The sequence below is a fragment of the Rana temporaria genome, chromosome 9, assembly GCF_905171775.1.
Source record: "Rana temporaria chromosome 9, aRanTem1.1, whole genome shotgun sequence".
Taxonomy (NCBI): Eukaryota; Metazoa; Chordata; class Amphibia; order Anura; family Ranidae; genus Rana; species Rana temporaria.
Window position 1 is genome coordinate 39,130,323 of NC_053497.1, and position 15,061 is coordinate 39,145,383.

Genomic DNA, 15,061 nt, shown 5'->3' on the forward strand with positions numbered 1-15,061 from the left:
AATTGCCCCAGCCCCTGTTCAAATCCAATCCGGGGACAAAACCGGGGACAGACTTGGTCCGGGGACAGTGTCCTCGATCCGGGGACTGTCCCCTGAAACCGGGGATGTCTGCACCCTAAGCTAGGGACAAGGATAGAGATCAGTAAAACCTTTTGGCTAGCACACCTTTTTTGTAACATATAGCCATTATGTTATCTATTCGGTATGTTTTAGTTTTGACTATTGTAAATTGAAACTGTGAATTGTTTTGTGATAAAAAATAAAGGACTGTTGTGGCCGTTTAAACCCATGTAAAGCAGTCAGTGTGTTTATTTCGAATTTCACTGAGGGAACGGACTTCACAAATGCATCGGTCAATGACTGTCCCTTTGTTTAAAAGTCTTTTTTTTTTAAGATCCCTAAATACACTGAACAATCCTGGGCCAGTTCACAATGAATGGATAATAAAGTATGAAAAGCACATCATGAAAAAAAAGACTGCACCCTGTCTTATAATTTGGCAGCTGACTGCAGAGCCAATATTGATAATTGCGGGTCAGCTCAGGGCAGGGAAGGCAACACGGTGTAAGCATGAACTTAGAGCAAAGGTGGAACTGATATTGTAATCTTTTTTTGCCAAAAGCTTCACATCAATATTGTGCAGTGAGTGATCAAAATATATTTGCAACCAAAGCATTTTGTTTACTTTTAAATACAGTGGGCTAAATTCACATAGATTAGCAGATCTTTAGATCCGCGTAATCTATGTGATTTACGATCCGCCAGTGCAATTTTGCGAGGCTAGTGCAGTATTCACAAAGCACTTACCTCGAAACTTGCACCGGCGGATCGTAACTCCCCCGGCGGAATTCAAATTCCGTGGCTAGGGGGAGTGTACAATTTAAATCAGGCGCGTTCCCGCGCCGATTTAACTGCGCATGCGCCGCCGGCGAAATTTCCCAGTGCGCATGCTCCAAATGACGTCGGCAATGTCAATTGCGGCCATCCGTATTCCAGACCGACTTACGCAAACGACGTAAAAATTTAAACTCGGCGCGGGAACGACGGCCATACTTAACATTAGCTACCCCTCATATAGCAGGGGTAACTATCCGCCGGAAAAAGCCGAACGCAAACGACGTTAAAAAAAAAGCGATGGGCGGGCGTTCGTCTGAATCGGCGGTTCTCCTCATTTGCATACCTGATGCGTAAAAGACCGAGGCGACAAATAGCGGCCGGCGGGAGATTGCAGCCTAAGATCCGACGGTGTAAGTCACTTACACCAGTCGGATCTAAGGGAGATCTATGCGGAACTGATTCTTATGAATCAGTCGCATAGATCCGACTGTCGGATCTCAGAGATACGACGGCGGATGAATCTGGCCCAGTGAGAAGAAGTAGAACCTTTGTCAGGTTTTTCTTGTTCTCTGCACGCCTCTATGTAATCATATGTGCTTTTATGGGTACATTCATGTGCCCAATCAGAGCACAGCATTTGCTGTTTTTTAAGGAGCCTGGCCAGGAAGCCACCACAACGTGCCTCAACAACTCTTGGGTCATCAGCTGTTAATGGTTTCCCTGCTGACAGCTGAATAAAAAAACAAAAGCCGGGCTGATTAAAAAAACGACGACATCACCTGGTGGCACCGGCCCACTTGTGACATTGCCGACCCAGCAGGCGCCAGTCCATGTTGTCCCAAGGGGGGCGGTGCCACCAGGTGATGTCACCAGGTGGTCCCGCCCTTGCCTATGTAAGAACTGTCAAACGGTGGAGCCTGCAGTAGGCAGCCAACCTTCATAGAAGGCGGGAGCGCTTTTGTTCTTTTATTCTTCTAGTGCTTGGTGAGTGACGATGGATTTACAAGGGGATGCTTTATATTTTTTTGAATAAAGAAATTGTCAAAAACTGTCTCTGTGTTTTTATTTTTTTTTACACTTTTTTGGTGAATGGATAGGGGTACAATGTACCCCATATTCATTCACATGTGGGGGGCGGGATCTAATTGCCCTTGAAGGGGGATTCCAGATTCTGATAAGCCCCCCGCCCACAGACCCCCACAAACACTTGCCCTGGTTGTGGGGAAGAGGCCCTTGTCAGCATCAATATGGGAACAAGGTGCTTTGGCATGTGGCCTGGTATGATTCAGGAGGGGGGCCACTCACTCACCCCCCCCCCACTTTCTTGACCTGCCAGGCTACATGCCATGTTCAAAGTGATTTATCAACAAAATAAAGCATGGAGACATGGATGGATGGGTGAGTTTGCCTTGAATATAAAAAAATTAATTGCACAGCATTTTCAGTTTGTGGTGATCAAATGCAGTTTAGTTCATTTTAATAGTTTCTTCTGATTTTTCAGCCTCTGAACATACTGTAGTTTGTGGAGTTGTGGTTGAGAAGCTGTCAGGATTTTTATTTACACACCTGTGAAGCAATGAGCTAGGTAGGTTTAGGATCTGCCAGACAGAATACAATGCACAATAAATTATATTAAAAAACTAAATTAAAGGTTATTCTGTTTATTACCTAATAATTACTCATCATTTAATGTTATGCAATTATATTTATACTGCAAAAACAAATGATTATGTTGGTCTCTGACGGTGTCTAAAGTATGACACCATCTCTTCAATGTTGCATGATGGGCATGGTTGGTATTTTACCGAGGGGCGGCAAACATTTTATAATTCCGAGCTCTTGAAGCATTCGTTTTGGGTTCTGGGGTGATCTCTAGGTCCTTCTTGTCCACTGTTGGTTTCAAAGTAAACCTCTGGAGTACAGTAGTGAAAAACAAGAAAAGCTCCGTACGGGCTAGACCTTCTCCTGCACATGCACGCTTACCTAAAAAGAAGAAAAAGGTAAAAAAAAGCTTTAAGATAGCAGCCATAGAGACCTGCAGGGTGCATTTTTCCGATTGTTGGTAGCCTGGTGCTTTGGTAACACCTAATTCTGAACTTGGCGCCATCCTACATGTTTCGTCATACATGACTTCATCAGAGGCAAGGACATGTTTGTCCTTGTGTTTTATCTTTACATACTTTGCACGCTATGCCTGGAGAACTAAGGAGGTTCTGTTTGGATAGCTATGCTGACTACTCGACTGAGCTTGGGTGAAAGTCTTTCTTAAACCTTTCAAGTACAATTAAACACTCAGGCCGAGGGTCAATAAGCTCTAATAGGCTGCAGAGCTTTTTAATGTGGATGTACAGCACTGGATGTCACTTTCTTGATTGAAGTTGAACTGTCTTCAGTTGCTTGCATGACTACCATCTCAAGGATTCTTCTTTCATGCAGAATCTGATGACACCTTTGATTGGACTCTTCCTTCCAGTCTTCAGGAGGTATGTAAATGACCTACAAAATTAACTTTGGCTGCTGCCTCTATTTGCCCTGCTCACTGGCTTTGTTTGCAACTGTACTGGAATGCCCTATAGATTTCTGATTTAAAATTATTTGTATTCGTTTCTACAGATAAAAAAACAATTTGCAAGTCATTCATAAAAATACAAAACGTTCTTAAAAGTACACATAAATACATAAAAAATACATATAGGTACACGAATGGATCTATCCTCTAACATGCACTTAAATACAAAAATGAATCTATACCGCAGCTAGATAGATTTCTATAGGTTGTTCATATGTTAGTCCTGGGATAGTAGCGGCACCCTAGTTTTGATTCGGTTTTTAGCATGGTAAAGTGGACCTTCACCCATTAAATTAACTTCTTATCTGCTCACTCTACTCTATTTGCTACTCAACGGCAATTTTTTTTTATGTTAGAAAAAGTAATTGATTTTTTTTTAAATAGTGCCAATTCCTGATTCCTCGCCTAGATATAGGGTCAACTACCCTCTGGCTCTAAGGATGTCCATGTCACACATTTAGGGAGGCAGTGTTACTGTAAGGGATGAAGTATCGCTCCATTTCATTCCTGGCAAAGACATGTCTGGACATGAACAGGACCTTGCACATTCACATACATACTTCCTTTGGGTCTCTGCCATGTATTTGGAACCTGGAAGTGACCTGCCACTATGTCTGCACATGCATGAGATCTTCCTGGGCAGGGTTTTCAAGATGGCAGCAAGGAAGCAGAGCAAGGCAAGGTGAGCTTCACCAGCAAGGAGGATAACACTGCACTCATTGGACTAGTAACTATCTATTTTTATTATCTCTGAGGAAAAATTATTAGAAAACTAAAATTTAGTTTTACCGAGGTACTGTGAAATACCTCTTTAACCTGTTCCTATGCAAAAAACAGCTAAGTCTTGCCTTCTATTCATAATTCCACCATCTATGATTGTGCGAATGAGAAAATATAGCTAGCCTCATTAACACCTTTGCTGAACAATAGATATCAAACATGAATTACAGGTAAAGTCAGCAGGAACATGTATTTGATCGAAGACTGTGTCTATCCTGATGTGACTAGGTTTTGCTCAATGACATCACCACCTTCCCTGAAAGTTTATGTCTACAGATAAAACAAGTAAAGCCCAATCCATTGTGGTTTTCTTCTAACCTAGAAGCAGTGAGTATATATATGCAGAGGAAACAAAGCATGTATATACAGCATTACATAGCAAAATATATTAATATTTATAGGCGCAATGGTTTATCATTTGTAATAATAACATTTGGCTTATTTATGTTACAATGGATTCCTTTAATTTTTGCATAGTTCTTTGGTACTGTACCTGCAGAAAAAGGCATAAAAGCATCATTCTTCTTAAAGGCCCCATTCTCATCAAGAAAGTGTGCAGGATCAAAGTTAGTAGGATTCTTAAAGAATTTGGGATCTTTCAAAACAGATGTGAGGGTAACAACCACGAAGGTGTCCTGAATTGAAAATAAAATAAAAATATAATCAAAAAATAATTATCATCACAGATTTTCATTTGGAGTTTAGGAGATACAGTATGTTAGCTTATTTTACTCCTTAATTCAGGGATTAGCAGTCTGAACTTGAAGTGGTAACATATCCTGCATTTTAAGAGAATCTGTCATCTTGTCAACCTTCAGACCATTTTATAATGACCTCTCCAGCGAACTCCACCCTTCCTTCCACCATTACAGTTGCCAAAATGCCTAGGGTCAGATGGTGTCAGATTTCAGATGGAGGAGTGACCTAACCCCCTCCATTATGTAACAGTGCTCAGGCCTTGTGGTAGGCCTGAAAACTGAATCGGGGAAAGGGGTCACATGTCCCCACAGCCATAAACACTGTGTAACAGACTCAGCCAGAACAGGGTTTTTTGGAGGGGACTGCAGGGTGGCTTCCTGCTTATGGACTATGGACCCTAGCTTTTAAGGGAACACTCCTCTTTAGGAGGTGCGTTCCTGGGAGACCCTTGAAGTAGTCTTGTTTCTAAATCAAGTCCATGTCTCCCCAAAACACAACGACTCTGCTAACTGGGGGTCCCAGATACATATTTAGGGCTTCTATGCCCCAAGCCAGCAATGACTGCTTTAGATTATGAGACTCAAAGCAACCTGATGCTGGGGGGTCTCCTGCTATTGTCTGTTTATTAAGGTGTTATGTGTTTTTCTCTTAAGAACGTCTCTCCTTTTGTGTGCCTCCTAGGGCCCATTACCATGGTTAATTGTGTTAATGGAGTCTATTATTGTTTCTGTCTGTCTGCTCATCTCTGTGAATATACTTATGATAATTTGTAATGTACTTTGCTGCCGGATGGTCTGGTCATCCCGTGACTAATCAAGGATAGTTGTTCAATTAGTTACTCTTAATAATTTATGTTGGCTGGTACTTCTTTATGTTAATTATATTCCTGTAGTTTTCTTTGCATACGATAACGGGATCAGGCTCACCTGACCTGGTGTATTATATATTCTGTGTGAGATTTCAATAAAGAGTTCCAGTTTGCTTGTACAAACTATTGTCGGCTAGTCTTGTATGCTCAGCTATAATATCTGGTTCATTTGTTAAGCTGCGCAGCTTCTTTCAGGCAAGGGGACGTCAGCAAGTGTGTGCAAGGAAGAAGGAACTCAGGAGACTGCAACGTCAGTTGCAGTCCCTGCAGGACCTTCACCACTGCGGCTGGGACGTTAGGCAGGACCTGGAGGACACCGCGAAGACCCTGAAAGGGTACTTTGAGGAAGAATCTAGGCACATTGTCTTCCGGGCCAAGGTGGAGAATCTTGAGAAAGGTGAGAAGTGTAACTCTTTCTTTTTCAGGAAACTCCATTCAGGACACACTCCCTTGTCTGAACTGCGTGACGAGACTGGAACGCTCCAGAAGGCAAAGGAGGCTGTAATGCAAGTGGTCGCCGACTACTACACCAACCTCTACTCCCCGAAGGAAACGAACACGGAGGCAGCCGACAGGTTCCTGTCAGGTATCACTAACCAAATTGATCCTGCAGGTTCATCGGCCGTCAACGCCCCTCTGGTGTTGGAGGAGCTGCACTCTGCCGCTAAATCCTTTAGGCGGGGCAGGACCCCGGGTTCCGATGGTCTCCCAGTTGAGCTCTATGTAGCCCTGTGGGACCTCGTGGGCCCGGACCTGCTCGAGCTGTACGAGGAGATGGTGGTGGAGGGTAGAATGCCTCCATCACTGAGAGAGGGGATGATCACGATTCTGTATAAACGTAAAGGGGAGAGATCGGACCTGAAAAATTGGCGTCCGATCTCTCTTTTGAACGTGGACTACAAAATCCTCGCCAAGGTTTTGGCCAACAGGCTGAAATCTGTCATCGGACAGATCATCCACCCGGATCAAACTTGTGGCATTCCTGGTCGCAGGATTGCGGACAGCCTTGCGCTTGTCCGGGACACGGTCCAGTACATTCATGGCCGCCGTGTGCACGCGGCCCTGGTCAGTCTTGACCAGGAGAAGGCCTTTGACCGTGTCTCCCATGAGTTTATGTGCAGAACCCTGCGCAAGTTTGGTCTTGGGGAACTGTTTTGTTCGTATGTGAATGTGATGTATAAGGACATTTGTAGTTTGGTGTTGGTAAATGGCTGGAAAACTGACCCATTTTCAATTTTCTCCGGGGTCAGACAAGGCTGCCCTCTCTCACCTCTGCTTTTTGTTTGCTGTATAGAGCTATTCGCCCGAAGCATCAGACAGAACCCAGAGATCAGAGGGATCACCGCACCAGGACCAGAAAGACGGGAGGTCAAGTGCTCGCTCTACATGGATGACGTGACGGTGTTCTGTGCCGACCGGCGCTCCATCGACACACTCGTCCGGACGTGTGAGGACTTCGGCCAAGCTTCAGGGGCAAAGGTCAACTGCGGGAAGTCGGAAGTCATGCTCTTCGGAAAGTGGTTCCTGCCTTCTTCTGCGCCCATCCCGTTCAACATCAAAGCGGACTTTATCAAAATTCTCGGAGTCTGGTTTGGAGCGGAAGGCGCAGCCCTGAAGTCCTGGGAGGAAAGACTGGCGAAAATGAGACAGAAGTTTGGACTTTGGAGCCTCAGAGAACTCACCATCGAAGGGAAAACACTGGTACTCCGCAGCGAGATTCTCCCTGTGTTGCAGTACCTCGCCCAGGCTTGGCCCCCCCCGGGTTAACACTTGCAAAGCCATCACCAGGGCGGTGTTTCACTTCATCTGGAGCTCCAAAATGGACAGAGTGAAGCGGGCGGTTATGTTCAAGGAACCCCTCAAAGGCGGTAAGGGAGTGCCCGACATCGCAACACTACTGAGGGTGTTTTTTGCTTGTAACTGTATCCGCAGGACCTTGGTTGACAGAACAGTGGACTCTGGCGGTAACTCCATGTCCCGTTTTTTCCTCCTACCCCTTTGGAGGTCTCTCGGATGGGACAAATGGGACAGCTCCGTCCCCTACAACTGGGACACTCCATGGTATTACTTGGACACTTTCAAGTTCATCAAGGAGCTGGGGCTGCATGGAGTTAAGCCCGACTTGTGGAAGCCAAAAACTATCCACAAGTTGATTAGAGCATCGGACATCTTTGAGACTATTCCAGGCCTCCCTTCAGCCACTTGTAAAGTGGTCTGGAGGAATGTTTCTTCAAAGAGACTCACCAACAGGCACAAAGATCTGGCATGGATGGCAATCCAAGGGGGTTTGCCGCTGAGGACATTCATGCATGCCAGAAACCTGTGCAGATACAGGCACTGCCCTTTTTGTATCATCCAGGAGGAAACTGCTTTTCATGTTTTCTGGGAGTGCCCCTTTGCACAGAGCCTGTTGAGGGCCTTGGAACCTGAACTTAAAGACTTTGTACCACAGACTGCTATTACACACTTTGGTGTGTTAAACGGACTCTTCTGTGGGACACACTCACAGGAGGACATTGACAGTGCCTGGCGGGTGCTGTGCTGCTTAAAGGATGCCGTATGGTGTGCCAGAAAACGCCTCATCCACCAGAGGGAGAGGATGTCCATCGCGGATTGTCGCAGACTGACGTTCAGTCTACTAAGAGACTATCACCTGATGGACTTTACGGAGGAAGAGGACGTCTAAAGATCTCCCCTTCCCCCCCCCTCTCCCAACTGTGTGTATCCATTGGTAGTTCAATAAAGCTTCGGGCCTGTGAACTCTTTCCTCCCCCCCACCCCACCTACCCCTCCCCCCATCACATCCGTTGCCCAGTTGAACGCTATTTCCTTTTGACAGTTTAATGACTTAAAATTTGACATGATTTTTGGAAGTACTGATTTCAGGGTAATGCGGCGTCATGCATGATGTGATGTTACAGGGTATATTACTCTGTACAACACATTGGGCATCATACCGCAGAATGAGTGAATGAATGTAATTTATCTGTACGCTTGGAACTGAATGTACCCTGTTGAAGTATTTGTTTTTTTGTATATTTTCTTTGAAAAATAAAGTATACATTTTCAATCAAAAAAAATAAAAAATCTGGTTCATTTGTCCAGACTGGAGGAAGCTATATCTTGATAGAAGTACCCAAGCTGGGTATTTAGCAGCAACGACCACAGAAGAGGAGAAGTGGGGGATCCTTGGAGAAGTAAGAATAGGGTAGTTGGGGGGTGGCCTGGATCGGCATGTGAGTACTATAGCTGCTTTCTCACAGAGCTCCCGCCTGTCACCCTGCTTTGATCCTGTTCCCGGCAGCATCACACTGGTTTAAAACCATTAGCTGACTCCGGAACCCCGTGGGAACAAGCTGTGCCACTTGCCTGGGCTGTAGCCATGATAGGTCTGCGGGCAAAGAGTAAAGAAGGGGGAGACCGCTCGGAAATCCAAGATGGTGCCACCATGGTGCCACAGCAGCGTGGACTGCGTGGCGCTGAGAAAACGAAGGACACGGTAAATAAACCTCCTAAAACACCCAAGAATGCCAGCGGCGACCCCCTGACAAAGGACATTCGTTTCTATGCCCAGAAACTGGCAGGCACCCTAAATATAGAGGGGGAACCTTCAGCACAGGGAACTGTGGAGGAGGGTGTTCTGGGATGCACAGATACCAGCCCCATAACAGCACAGGCAGAGGAGCCAGAGGAAAAGAGTGAGGATGAGGAGCCTGTGCAGCCTACCCTTGCTGAGATCTTAAGGGCTGTTAACAAATGTACTGCCTCAGTTGATACCCTGCAAAAACACTTTGGTGGCCTAGAGGAGGAAGTGTCTATGATCAGGCAGGACATTCAAAAGATTAGAGAGCGGACCACTGCAGCTGAAAGCAGGATTACTGATGTGGAGGACAAACTACCTCCTTTGATAATAGAAACACAGCATAATACCAGGATGGTTGCCGCAGTGGATCAGCGCGCAGATGACCTCAAGAACAGGATGAGGAGGAATAACGTGTGAATTATTGGTCTCCCTGAAAAACAGAGGGTAGAGCCCGTACCGAGTATTTGGGAAGTATGTAGGTATTTGGGAAGGATGCGTTTACACCCTTGTATGCTGTGGAAAGGGCTCATAGGGTGCCTCTGCGGCCCCTTCCCCACGTCATCCCCCTCGTCCTATGCTTGCCCGTCTATTACACTATAGAGACAGGGAGAGCATTCTACGGCTTGCCAGATAGAAGCAAAACATACGATTTAATGGAGCATGTATTTCCTTTTACCTTGATTTTTCCTCGGATGTACAAAAACGCACGCCCGGTTCACGGAGGTCAAGAAAAGACTGCAGCAGTTACAGACCCCATAAGCTATGTTGTATGCTGCCCGACTCAGAATCATAGCAAGGGGTCAGGCTCACTTTTTTGAACAGGCGGCAGATGCGTCGGCCTGGCTGGATATAAATGAAAATGCTTTTCTCCCGGTCGGACTTAGAGAGAGACGGAAGGGGACTGATATGACCTGGGAGCAGGACGTTTCAGTTTTGCCGGGAACACAAGCTGATTTGTTGCTCTTCGTCCCCCCACGGAGAGAGTGAGTGAGAACACGACGGAATGTTATCTAAGTACGTTTTGCTTGACGAGATTTCCCGACTGGTGGTTGTAAGGCAGGAGAGAAGGACCTGTTGTCCTATAATCATACCTGTTGTGCATTTCCCTATATGTAACCTTCCACTAAGGGCCGGTGGGATCGGGGAGGCGACCGGGGCCATACGTCAGCTTGGGATCACACTTGAGGTCTCAAGCCGGGGGATTGCACAGGGCAGTGCTAGATTGCAGTTGCACTCGGAGGTTCAGAAAGTTTTGATCAGTTTATGCAGTATGGTACAGTACTTACAACACTTACAGGCTTGGATGATGAACTTGATGCATCGGTTATAGGTTTTTTCGGTACTGGGAGGGGGAGGTGGTTCAAGATATAGATCTATTGGAATGTGATATGTTGCCATTGCCAAGATGAGAGTATATCATGGCGGGAGGAATGAATGTGTTAAAGTGGTGTCATGGAATGTTAGGGGCCTAGGTGATCCTTATAAATGCACAATGGTTTCCACCTCTCTGAGGAAATATCTACCGGCCATATGCGCTTTACAGGAGACTCACCTTATCCCCGATACTTTGACTTGCCTGACATGGGTGGGTAAAGCCTACCACTCCACTCACACCTCCTTTTCCAGAGGTGTGAACGTGCTGATACATAGCTCACTGGACTATCAGGAGTTGGATAGTGTGGTGGACTGTGAGGGGAGATATATCATTCTGTACTGTCGATTGTTTGTGTTGAAATGCATACTTGTTTTTGTGTATGTCCCGCCTCCGTACGGCCATCGGGTTCTAAAAGCAGTCTTGGACTATCAGATGGGCCGTCTGGGGGTGCCGATGTATATTTTGGGTGACTTTAACTGTTACTTAGACCCACTGGTTGACAAACATCCACCAGTCTCGTCGGGGAGAGGCTTTTTCCGCACACCCCTGAGGAAGCTGATTGAGGAGGTGGGATGGATAGATTTGTGAAGGGTTAGGAACTCTGGGAAATGTCAGTTTTCTTGCTTTTCGAAATCACATATGTCCCTGTCACGCATTGACCTGTGTATATGTTTGGAGCCGGCGGTCCACTCGGTGGCAGATATCACTTATGCCCCGAGAGGAATCTCGGATCATTCGCCATTGATTATGGACCTGGAGGTATGCCCCCCTTCAGCGCTTCTTGGGGCTCCAAAGAAGCTTAATGCCTTTTGGCTTAATCTCCTACCATCACCATCCCAAGTGTTACAGGATATAGTTGACTTCTGGGGGCTGCAGACAGATTACCCAGATGTAGGGGTCAGATGGGACACATTCAAGGCCTTTCTAAGAGGGTTGTTCAGATGGGACACATTCAAGGCCTTTCTAAGAGGGTTGTTCATAAGAGAAATAAACAGTTTTAAAAAGGAGTCACATGCACTAAGTGAGAGGGTGGAGCGCTTGGTCATGACTTGGAGGCCAAATTTGTAGCAGACCCTACCGAGGAATGTAGAGATGCATGGGTGTCAGCGCAGGATGCGCTGAATCAGCTCACCTTTTCGGCAGCTGAGTGGAAGTGCTTCTTCAGCAAACTCGCCTTCTATGAGGAGGGGGAGCATAGCGGTCGCCTCCTGGCAAAAATCTCCCATGCTCAGCAGGCGTCGCCATCCATTGGTACCTTGCGGGCATCTGATGGCAAGATGACTAGCTCTCCGGATGACATAATGAATATTCTTAGCTCCTTTTACTCAAATTGATATTGCTCCCGCAAAAATTACATGGAAGCCTCCCTACAGAAGTATCTTGACAAAAAAGAGTTACCTACCCTGACAGATCTGGAAAGACAACAACTAGATGCTCCTCTGACTTTGGAGGAGCTTCAAATAGCGACCGGTATGTTCCCCAACACCAAGGCGCTGGGGGAGGATGGACTACCTATAGAGGTATATAAGAACTATGGAGAACAGCTATTACCTAAACTAATGGGGGTCTTTAATAACGCTAGGGAAAAGGGGAGGCTTCACCTATCCATGTCCAAGTCCATTATAGTACTGCTACTAAAACCGGACAATGATCCCTTAGACCCAGGATCGTATAGACCAATTTCTGTTTTGCAGACAGATGTGAAAATATTGGCCAAGGTCCTAGCCTTGAGACTCAATAAAGCTATTTCGTCCATAATTCACTCAGACCAGAAAGGGTTCATGCCTCAGAAATCTATGGCTAATAATTTACGCAGATTGTTTGTCAATTTACAATCTATCTCTGATAATATTGGGGACAGGGCTTTGCTATCACTGGACGCACACAAGGCATTTGATAGTATTGAATGGTCATATTTGTGGGCCATACTGCACAAGTTTGGGTTTGGGCCAAATTTTATAGCATGGGTCCAACTACTGTATAGCTCCCCAACAGCGGCCATCAGGGAGTCCAGGAGGGTGTCTCAATGCTTTCCATTTCATAGGGGTACCAGACAGGATTGCCCCATATTGCCCTTACTGTTCGCCCTAGCCATAGAACCGTTGGCAGCTTGTGTTCGTGCCAACGATAATATGAGGGGCTTCCAGTATGGCGGGTTGCAAGAAAAATGTATGCTGTACGCAGATGACACCATGCTCCTTTTGGGTGACACAAAGACGTCCCTATGGGAGGCTATGGAGGTGATTCGGATGTTTAGTCGCTACTCAGGCTTGGTAATCAACTGGACCAAGTCATCCCTTATGCTTTTGGATAACACGCCTGATCCGCAGGAAGCGACTTTATTAGACATTCCCGTGTCTGGAGAATTGAGGTATCTGGGAGTTCAGGTTATCCCCAATCCTTTAGACTATATCAGACTAAATCTATCCCCTGTATTGAACCGTTGCAGAGATCGGGTGAAGGTATGGTCCAAATTGAAAATGTCCCCCGTGGGTAGAATAAATTTGATCAAAATGATCTTGATGCCCCAACTTCTATATATACTTCAAAACTCCCCCATGATAGTTCCCTAAAACAATTTAGGATCATTAAATACATTTTTAGGTCCCTTATCTGGCTAAACTCCACTGCACGGGTAAAACTTGAACAGTTACACTGCCCGACGGAGGCTTTAGGGCTTGCTCTCCCTAATCCATGGCTGTACTATTTAGCCTCCCACCTGCAATACATAGCGAGAGTAGTGAGTCCTACAGGCACCCAGGTACTTAACTTGGAAGACCCGGTAATGCATCTTTTTAAGGCGGCAACGGAAGGGGAGGTGGCAGAGGGCCTGGAAGCGTTGAGTTTTGCTAAATCCAATAAGCGATTTCCCACTTACAATTTGGTGCAGAAGGTGTGGAATAAAGTCAGGGAGCTGCAGCAGGTGGAGGGTTTCACTAGATATAGTCCCATCTGGGGGAACAGGCGCTACTTGGAGCTGGAAAGATTACAATATGGCACAAAATGGCAGAAGTATGGCATTATATATATGACACAAATATTTTGAGATGGTAAACTGCGTGCCTTTTCTGCGCTACAGGCGGAATTTAATCTGCCTGCATCTATGCAGTTTTACTATTTCCAGCTCCAACATGCGGTAAGGGGGTAAGTCGAATGGGGACGCCTGGATTTTGGATCCTATCCCCATCTTTAACTACATGAAGGAAGTGACCACATTTAAAGGGTTCATATTGGGCAGTTACTCCATGCTCCTCACCAAATTCCTTCCTTACAACACTGCAGGGATCATATCCACGTGTGAGAGGGAGGAAGAGGAAGACCAGTGGGAGGAGGCGCTTGCAGCAGTCCCCTCAAGTTCCTTAAACGTGGCTCAATGATTGTCCCAGCTTCTTTTACATGTACACTACACACCAGCTAGGCTGGTGAAAATGGGAGTATGGGAGGATCCTTCCTGTACCAGATGCAAGAGGTACCACAGAGACCTGATCCACATGTTGTGGAGGTGTCCCAAGTTACATCTTTATTGGAGGGAGGTCGTGGACACAATTAACTGTGTATTTCTGGTTCAGCTGAAGACGCACCCAAAATCGTGCTTACTGGGTATCTTAGACACCGTCCCGGAGGAGGAGCCTGCTAGGATAGGGATATTGAGGGCTCTCTTCCAGGCTCGGAAACTTATTCTGAGGCACTGGAACTCGGAGGAACCCCCTACAGTGCGGGAATGAATTAACCAAATGGGTGATACTATTAGATTGGAGAAATACATCTATCAGCACAGGGGGAGTATGAAGAAATTTGAAAGCATTTGGGCATGCTGGTTGAATGTCCCTGGGTTAGCTCCAGTTCATCTAATCATGGGCTGCCTGTTACTATAAGAGGAGGGAGGAGGAAATGGGGCTCAGGGAGGCGATAGTGGTGCCAGTCACAAGTCACGGACCGGTGGCGGAATGGTCATTGTGATTCCAAATGTGATGGCTAGCTATATCCCCAAATGTGGGCCGCACGGATGGGTATGTCCCTTGGAATACTATATGAGATGGTCCAGAAGTGAAGTGTCTGCTATGTATTAATGATTTGCTTTTGTAAGACTGGGTGTACTGTACTGCATTTATTCATGTTATTTTTGTATCTTCCTTTGTTTTTTGTCGTTTTTCTATAAAACCCTATTTGATTTAAAAAAAAAAAAATTAAGGTAGTCCAGAGTGGAGGATTTTATAAAGATCCTGCCAATTTGCCCTGAGGGTGACAGGATCTCTTTAAAAAAAATGTGCATAGTGTGCCTTTAAATTGTTTCCATTATACAACTGACAAAATCAAGCGACATCAACAAATTTTGTTGGGAGATCATCA

At 45.8% G+C, this 15,061-nt stretch overlaps 1 protein-coding gene across 1 annotated transcript in view; it reads right to left on the minus strand.

The window, feature by feature from the left end:
• Positions 1-2,371: 2,371 nt before the first annotated feature.
• Positions 2,372-15,061, minus strand: part of LOC120913356 (cytochrome P450 2C8-like) — a 29,148-nt gene continuing 16,458 nt past the window's right edge. Inside the window, exons 8-9 of the mRNA XM_040323233.1 lie at positions 4,680-4,821; positions 2,372-2,820 (exon numbers count right to left, since the gene is read on the minus strand). Coding sequence (XP_040179167.1) covers positions 2,639-2,820; positions 4,680-4,821 — 324 coding nt within the window. The 3' untranslated portion in view covers positions 2,372-2,638. The remainder of the gene's footprint in view (positions 2,821-4,679; positions 4,822-15,061) is intronic.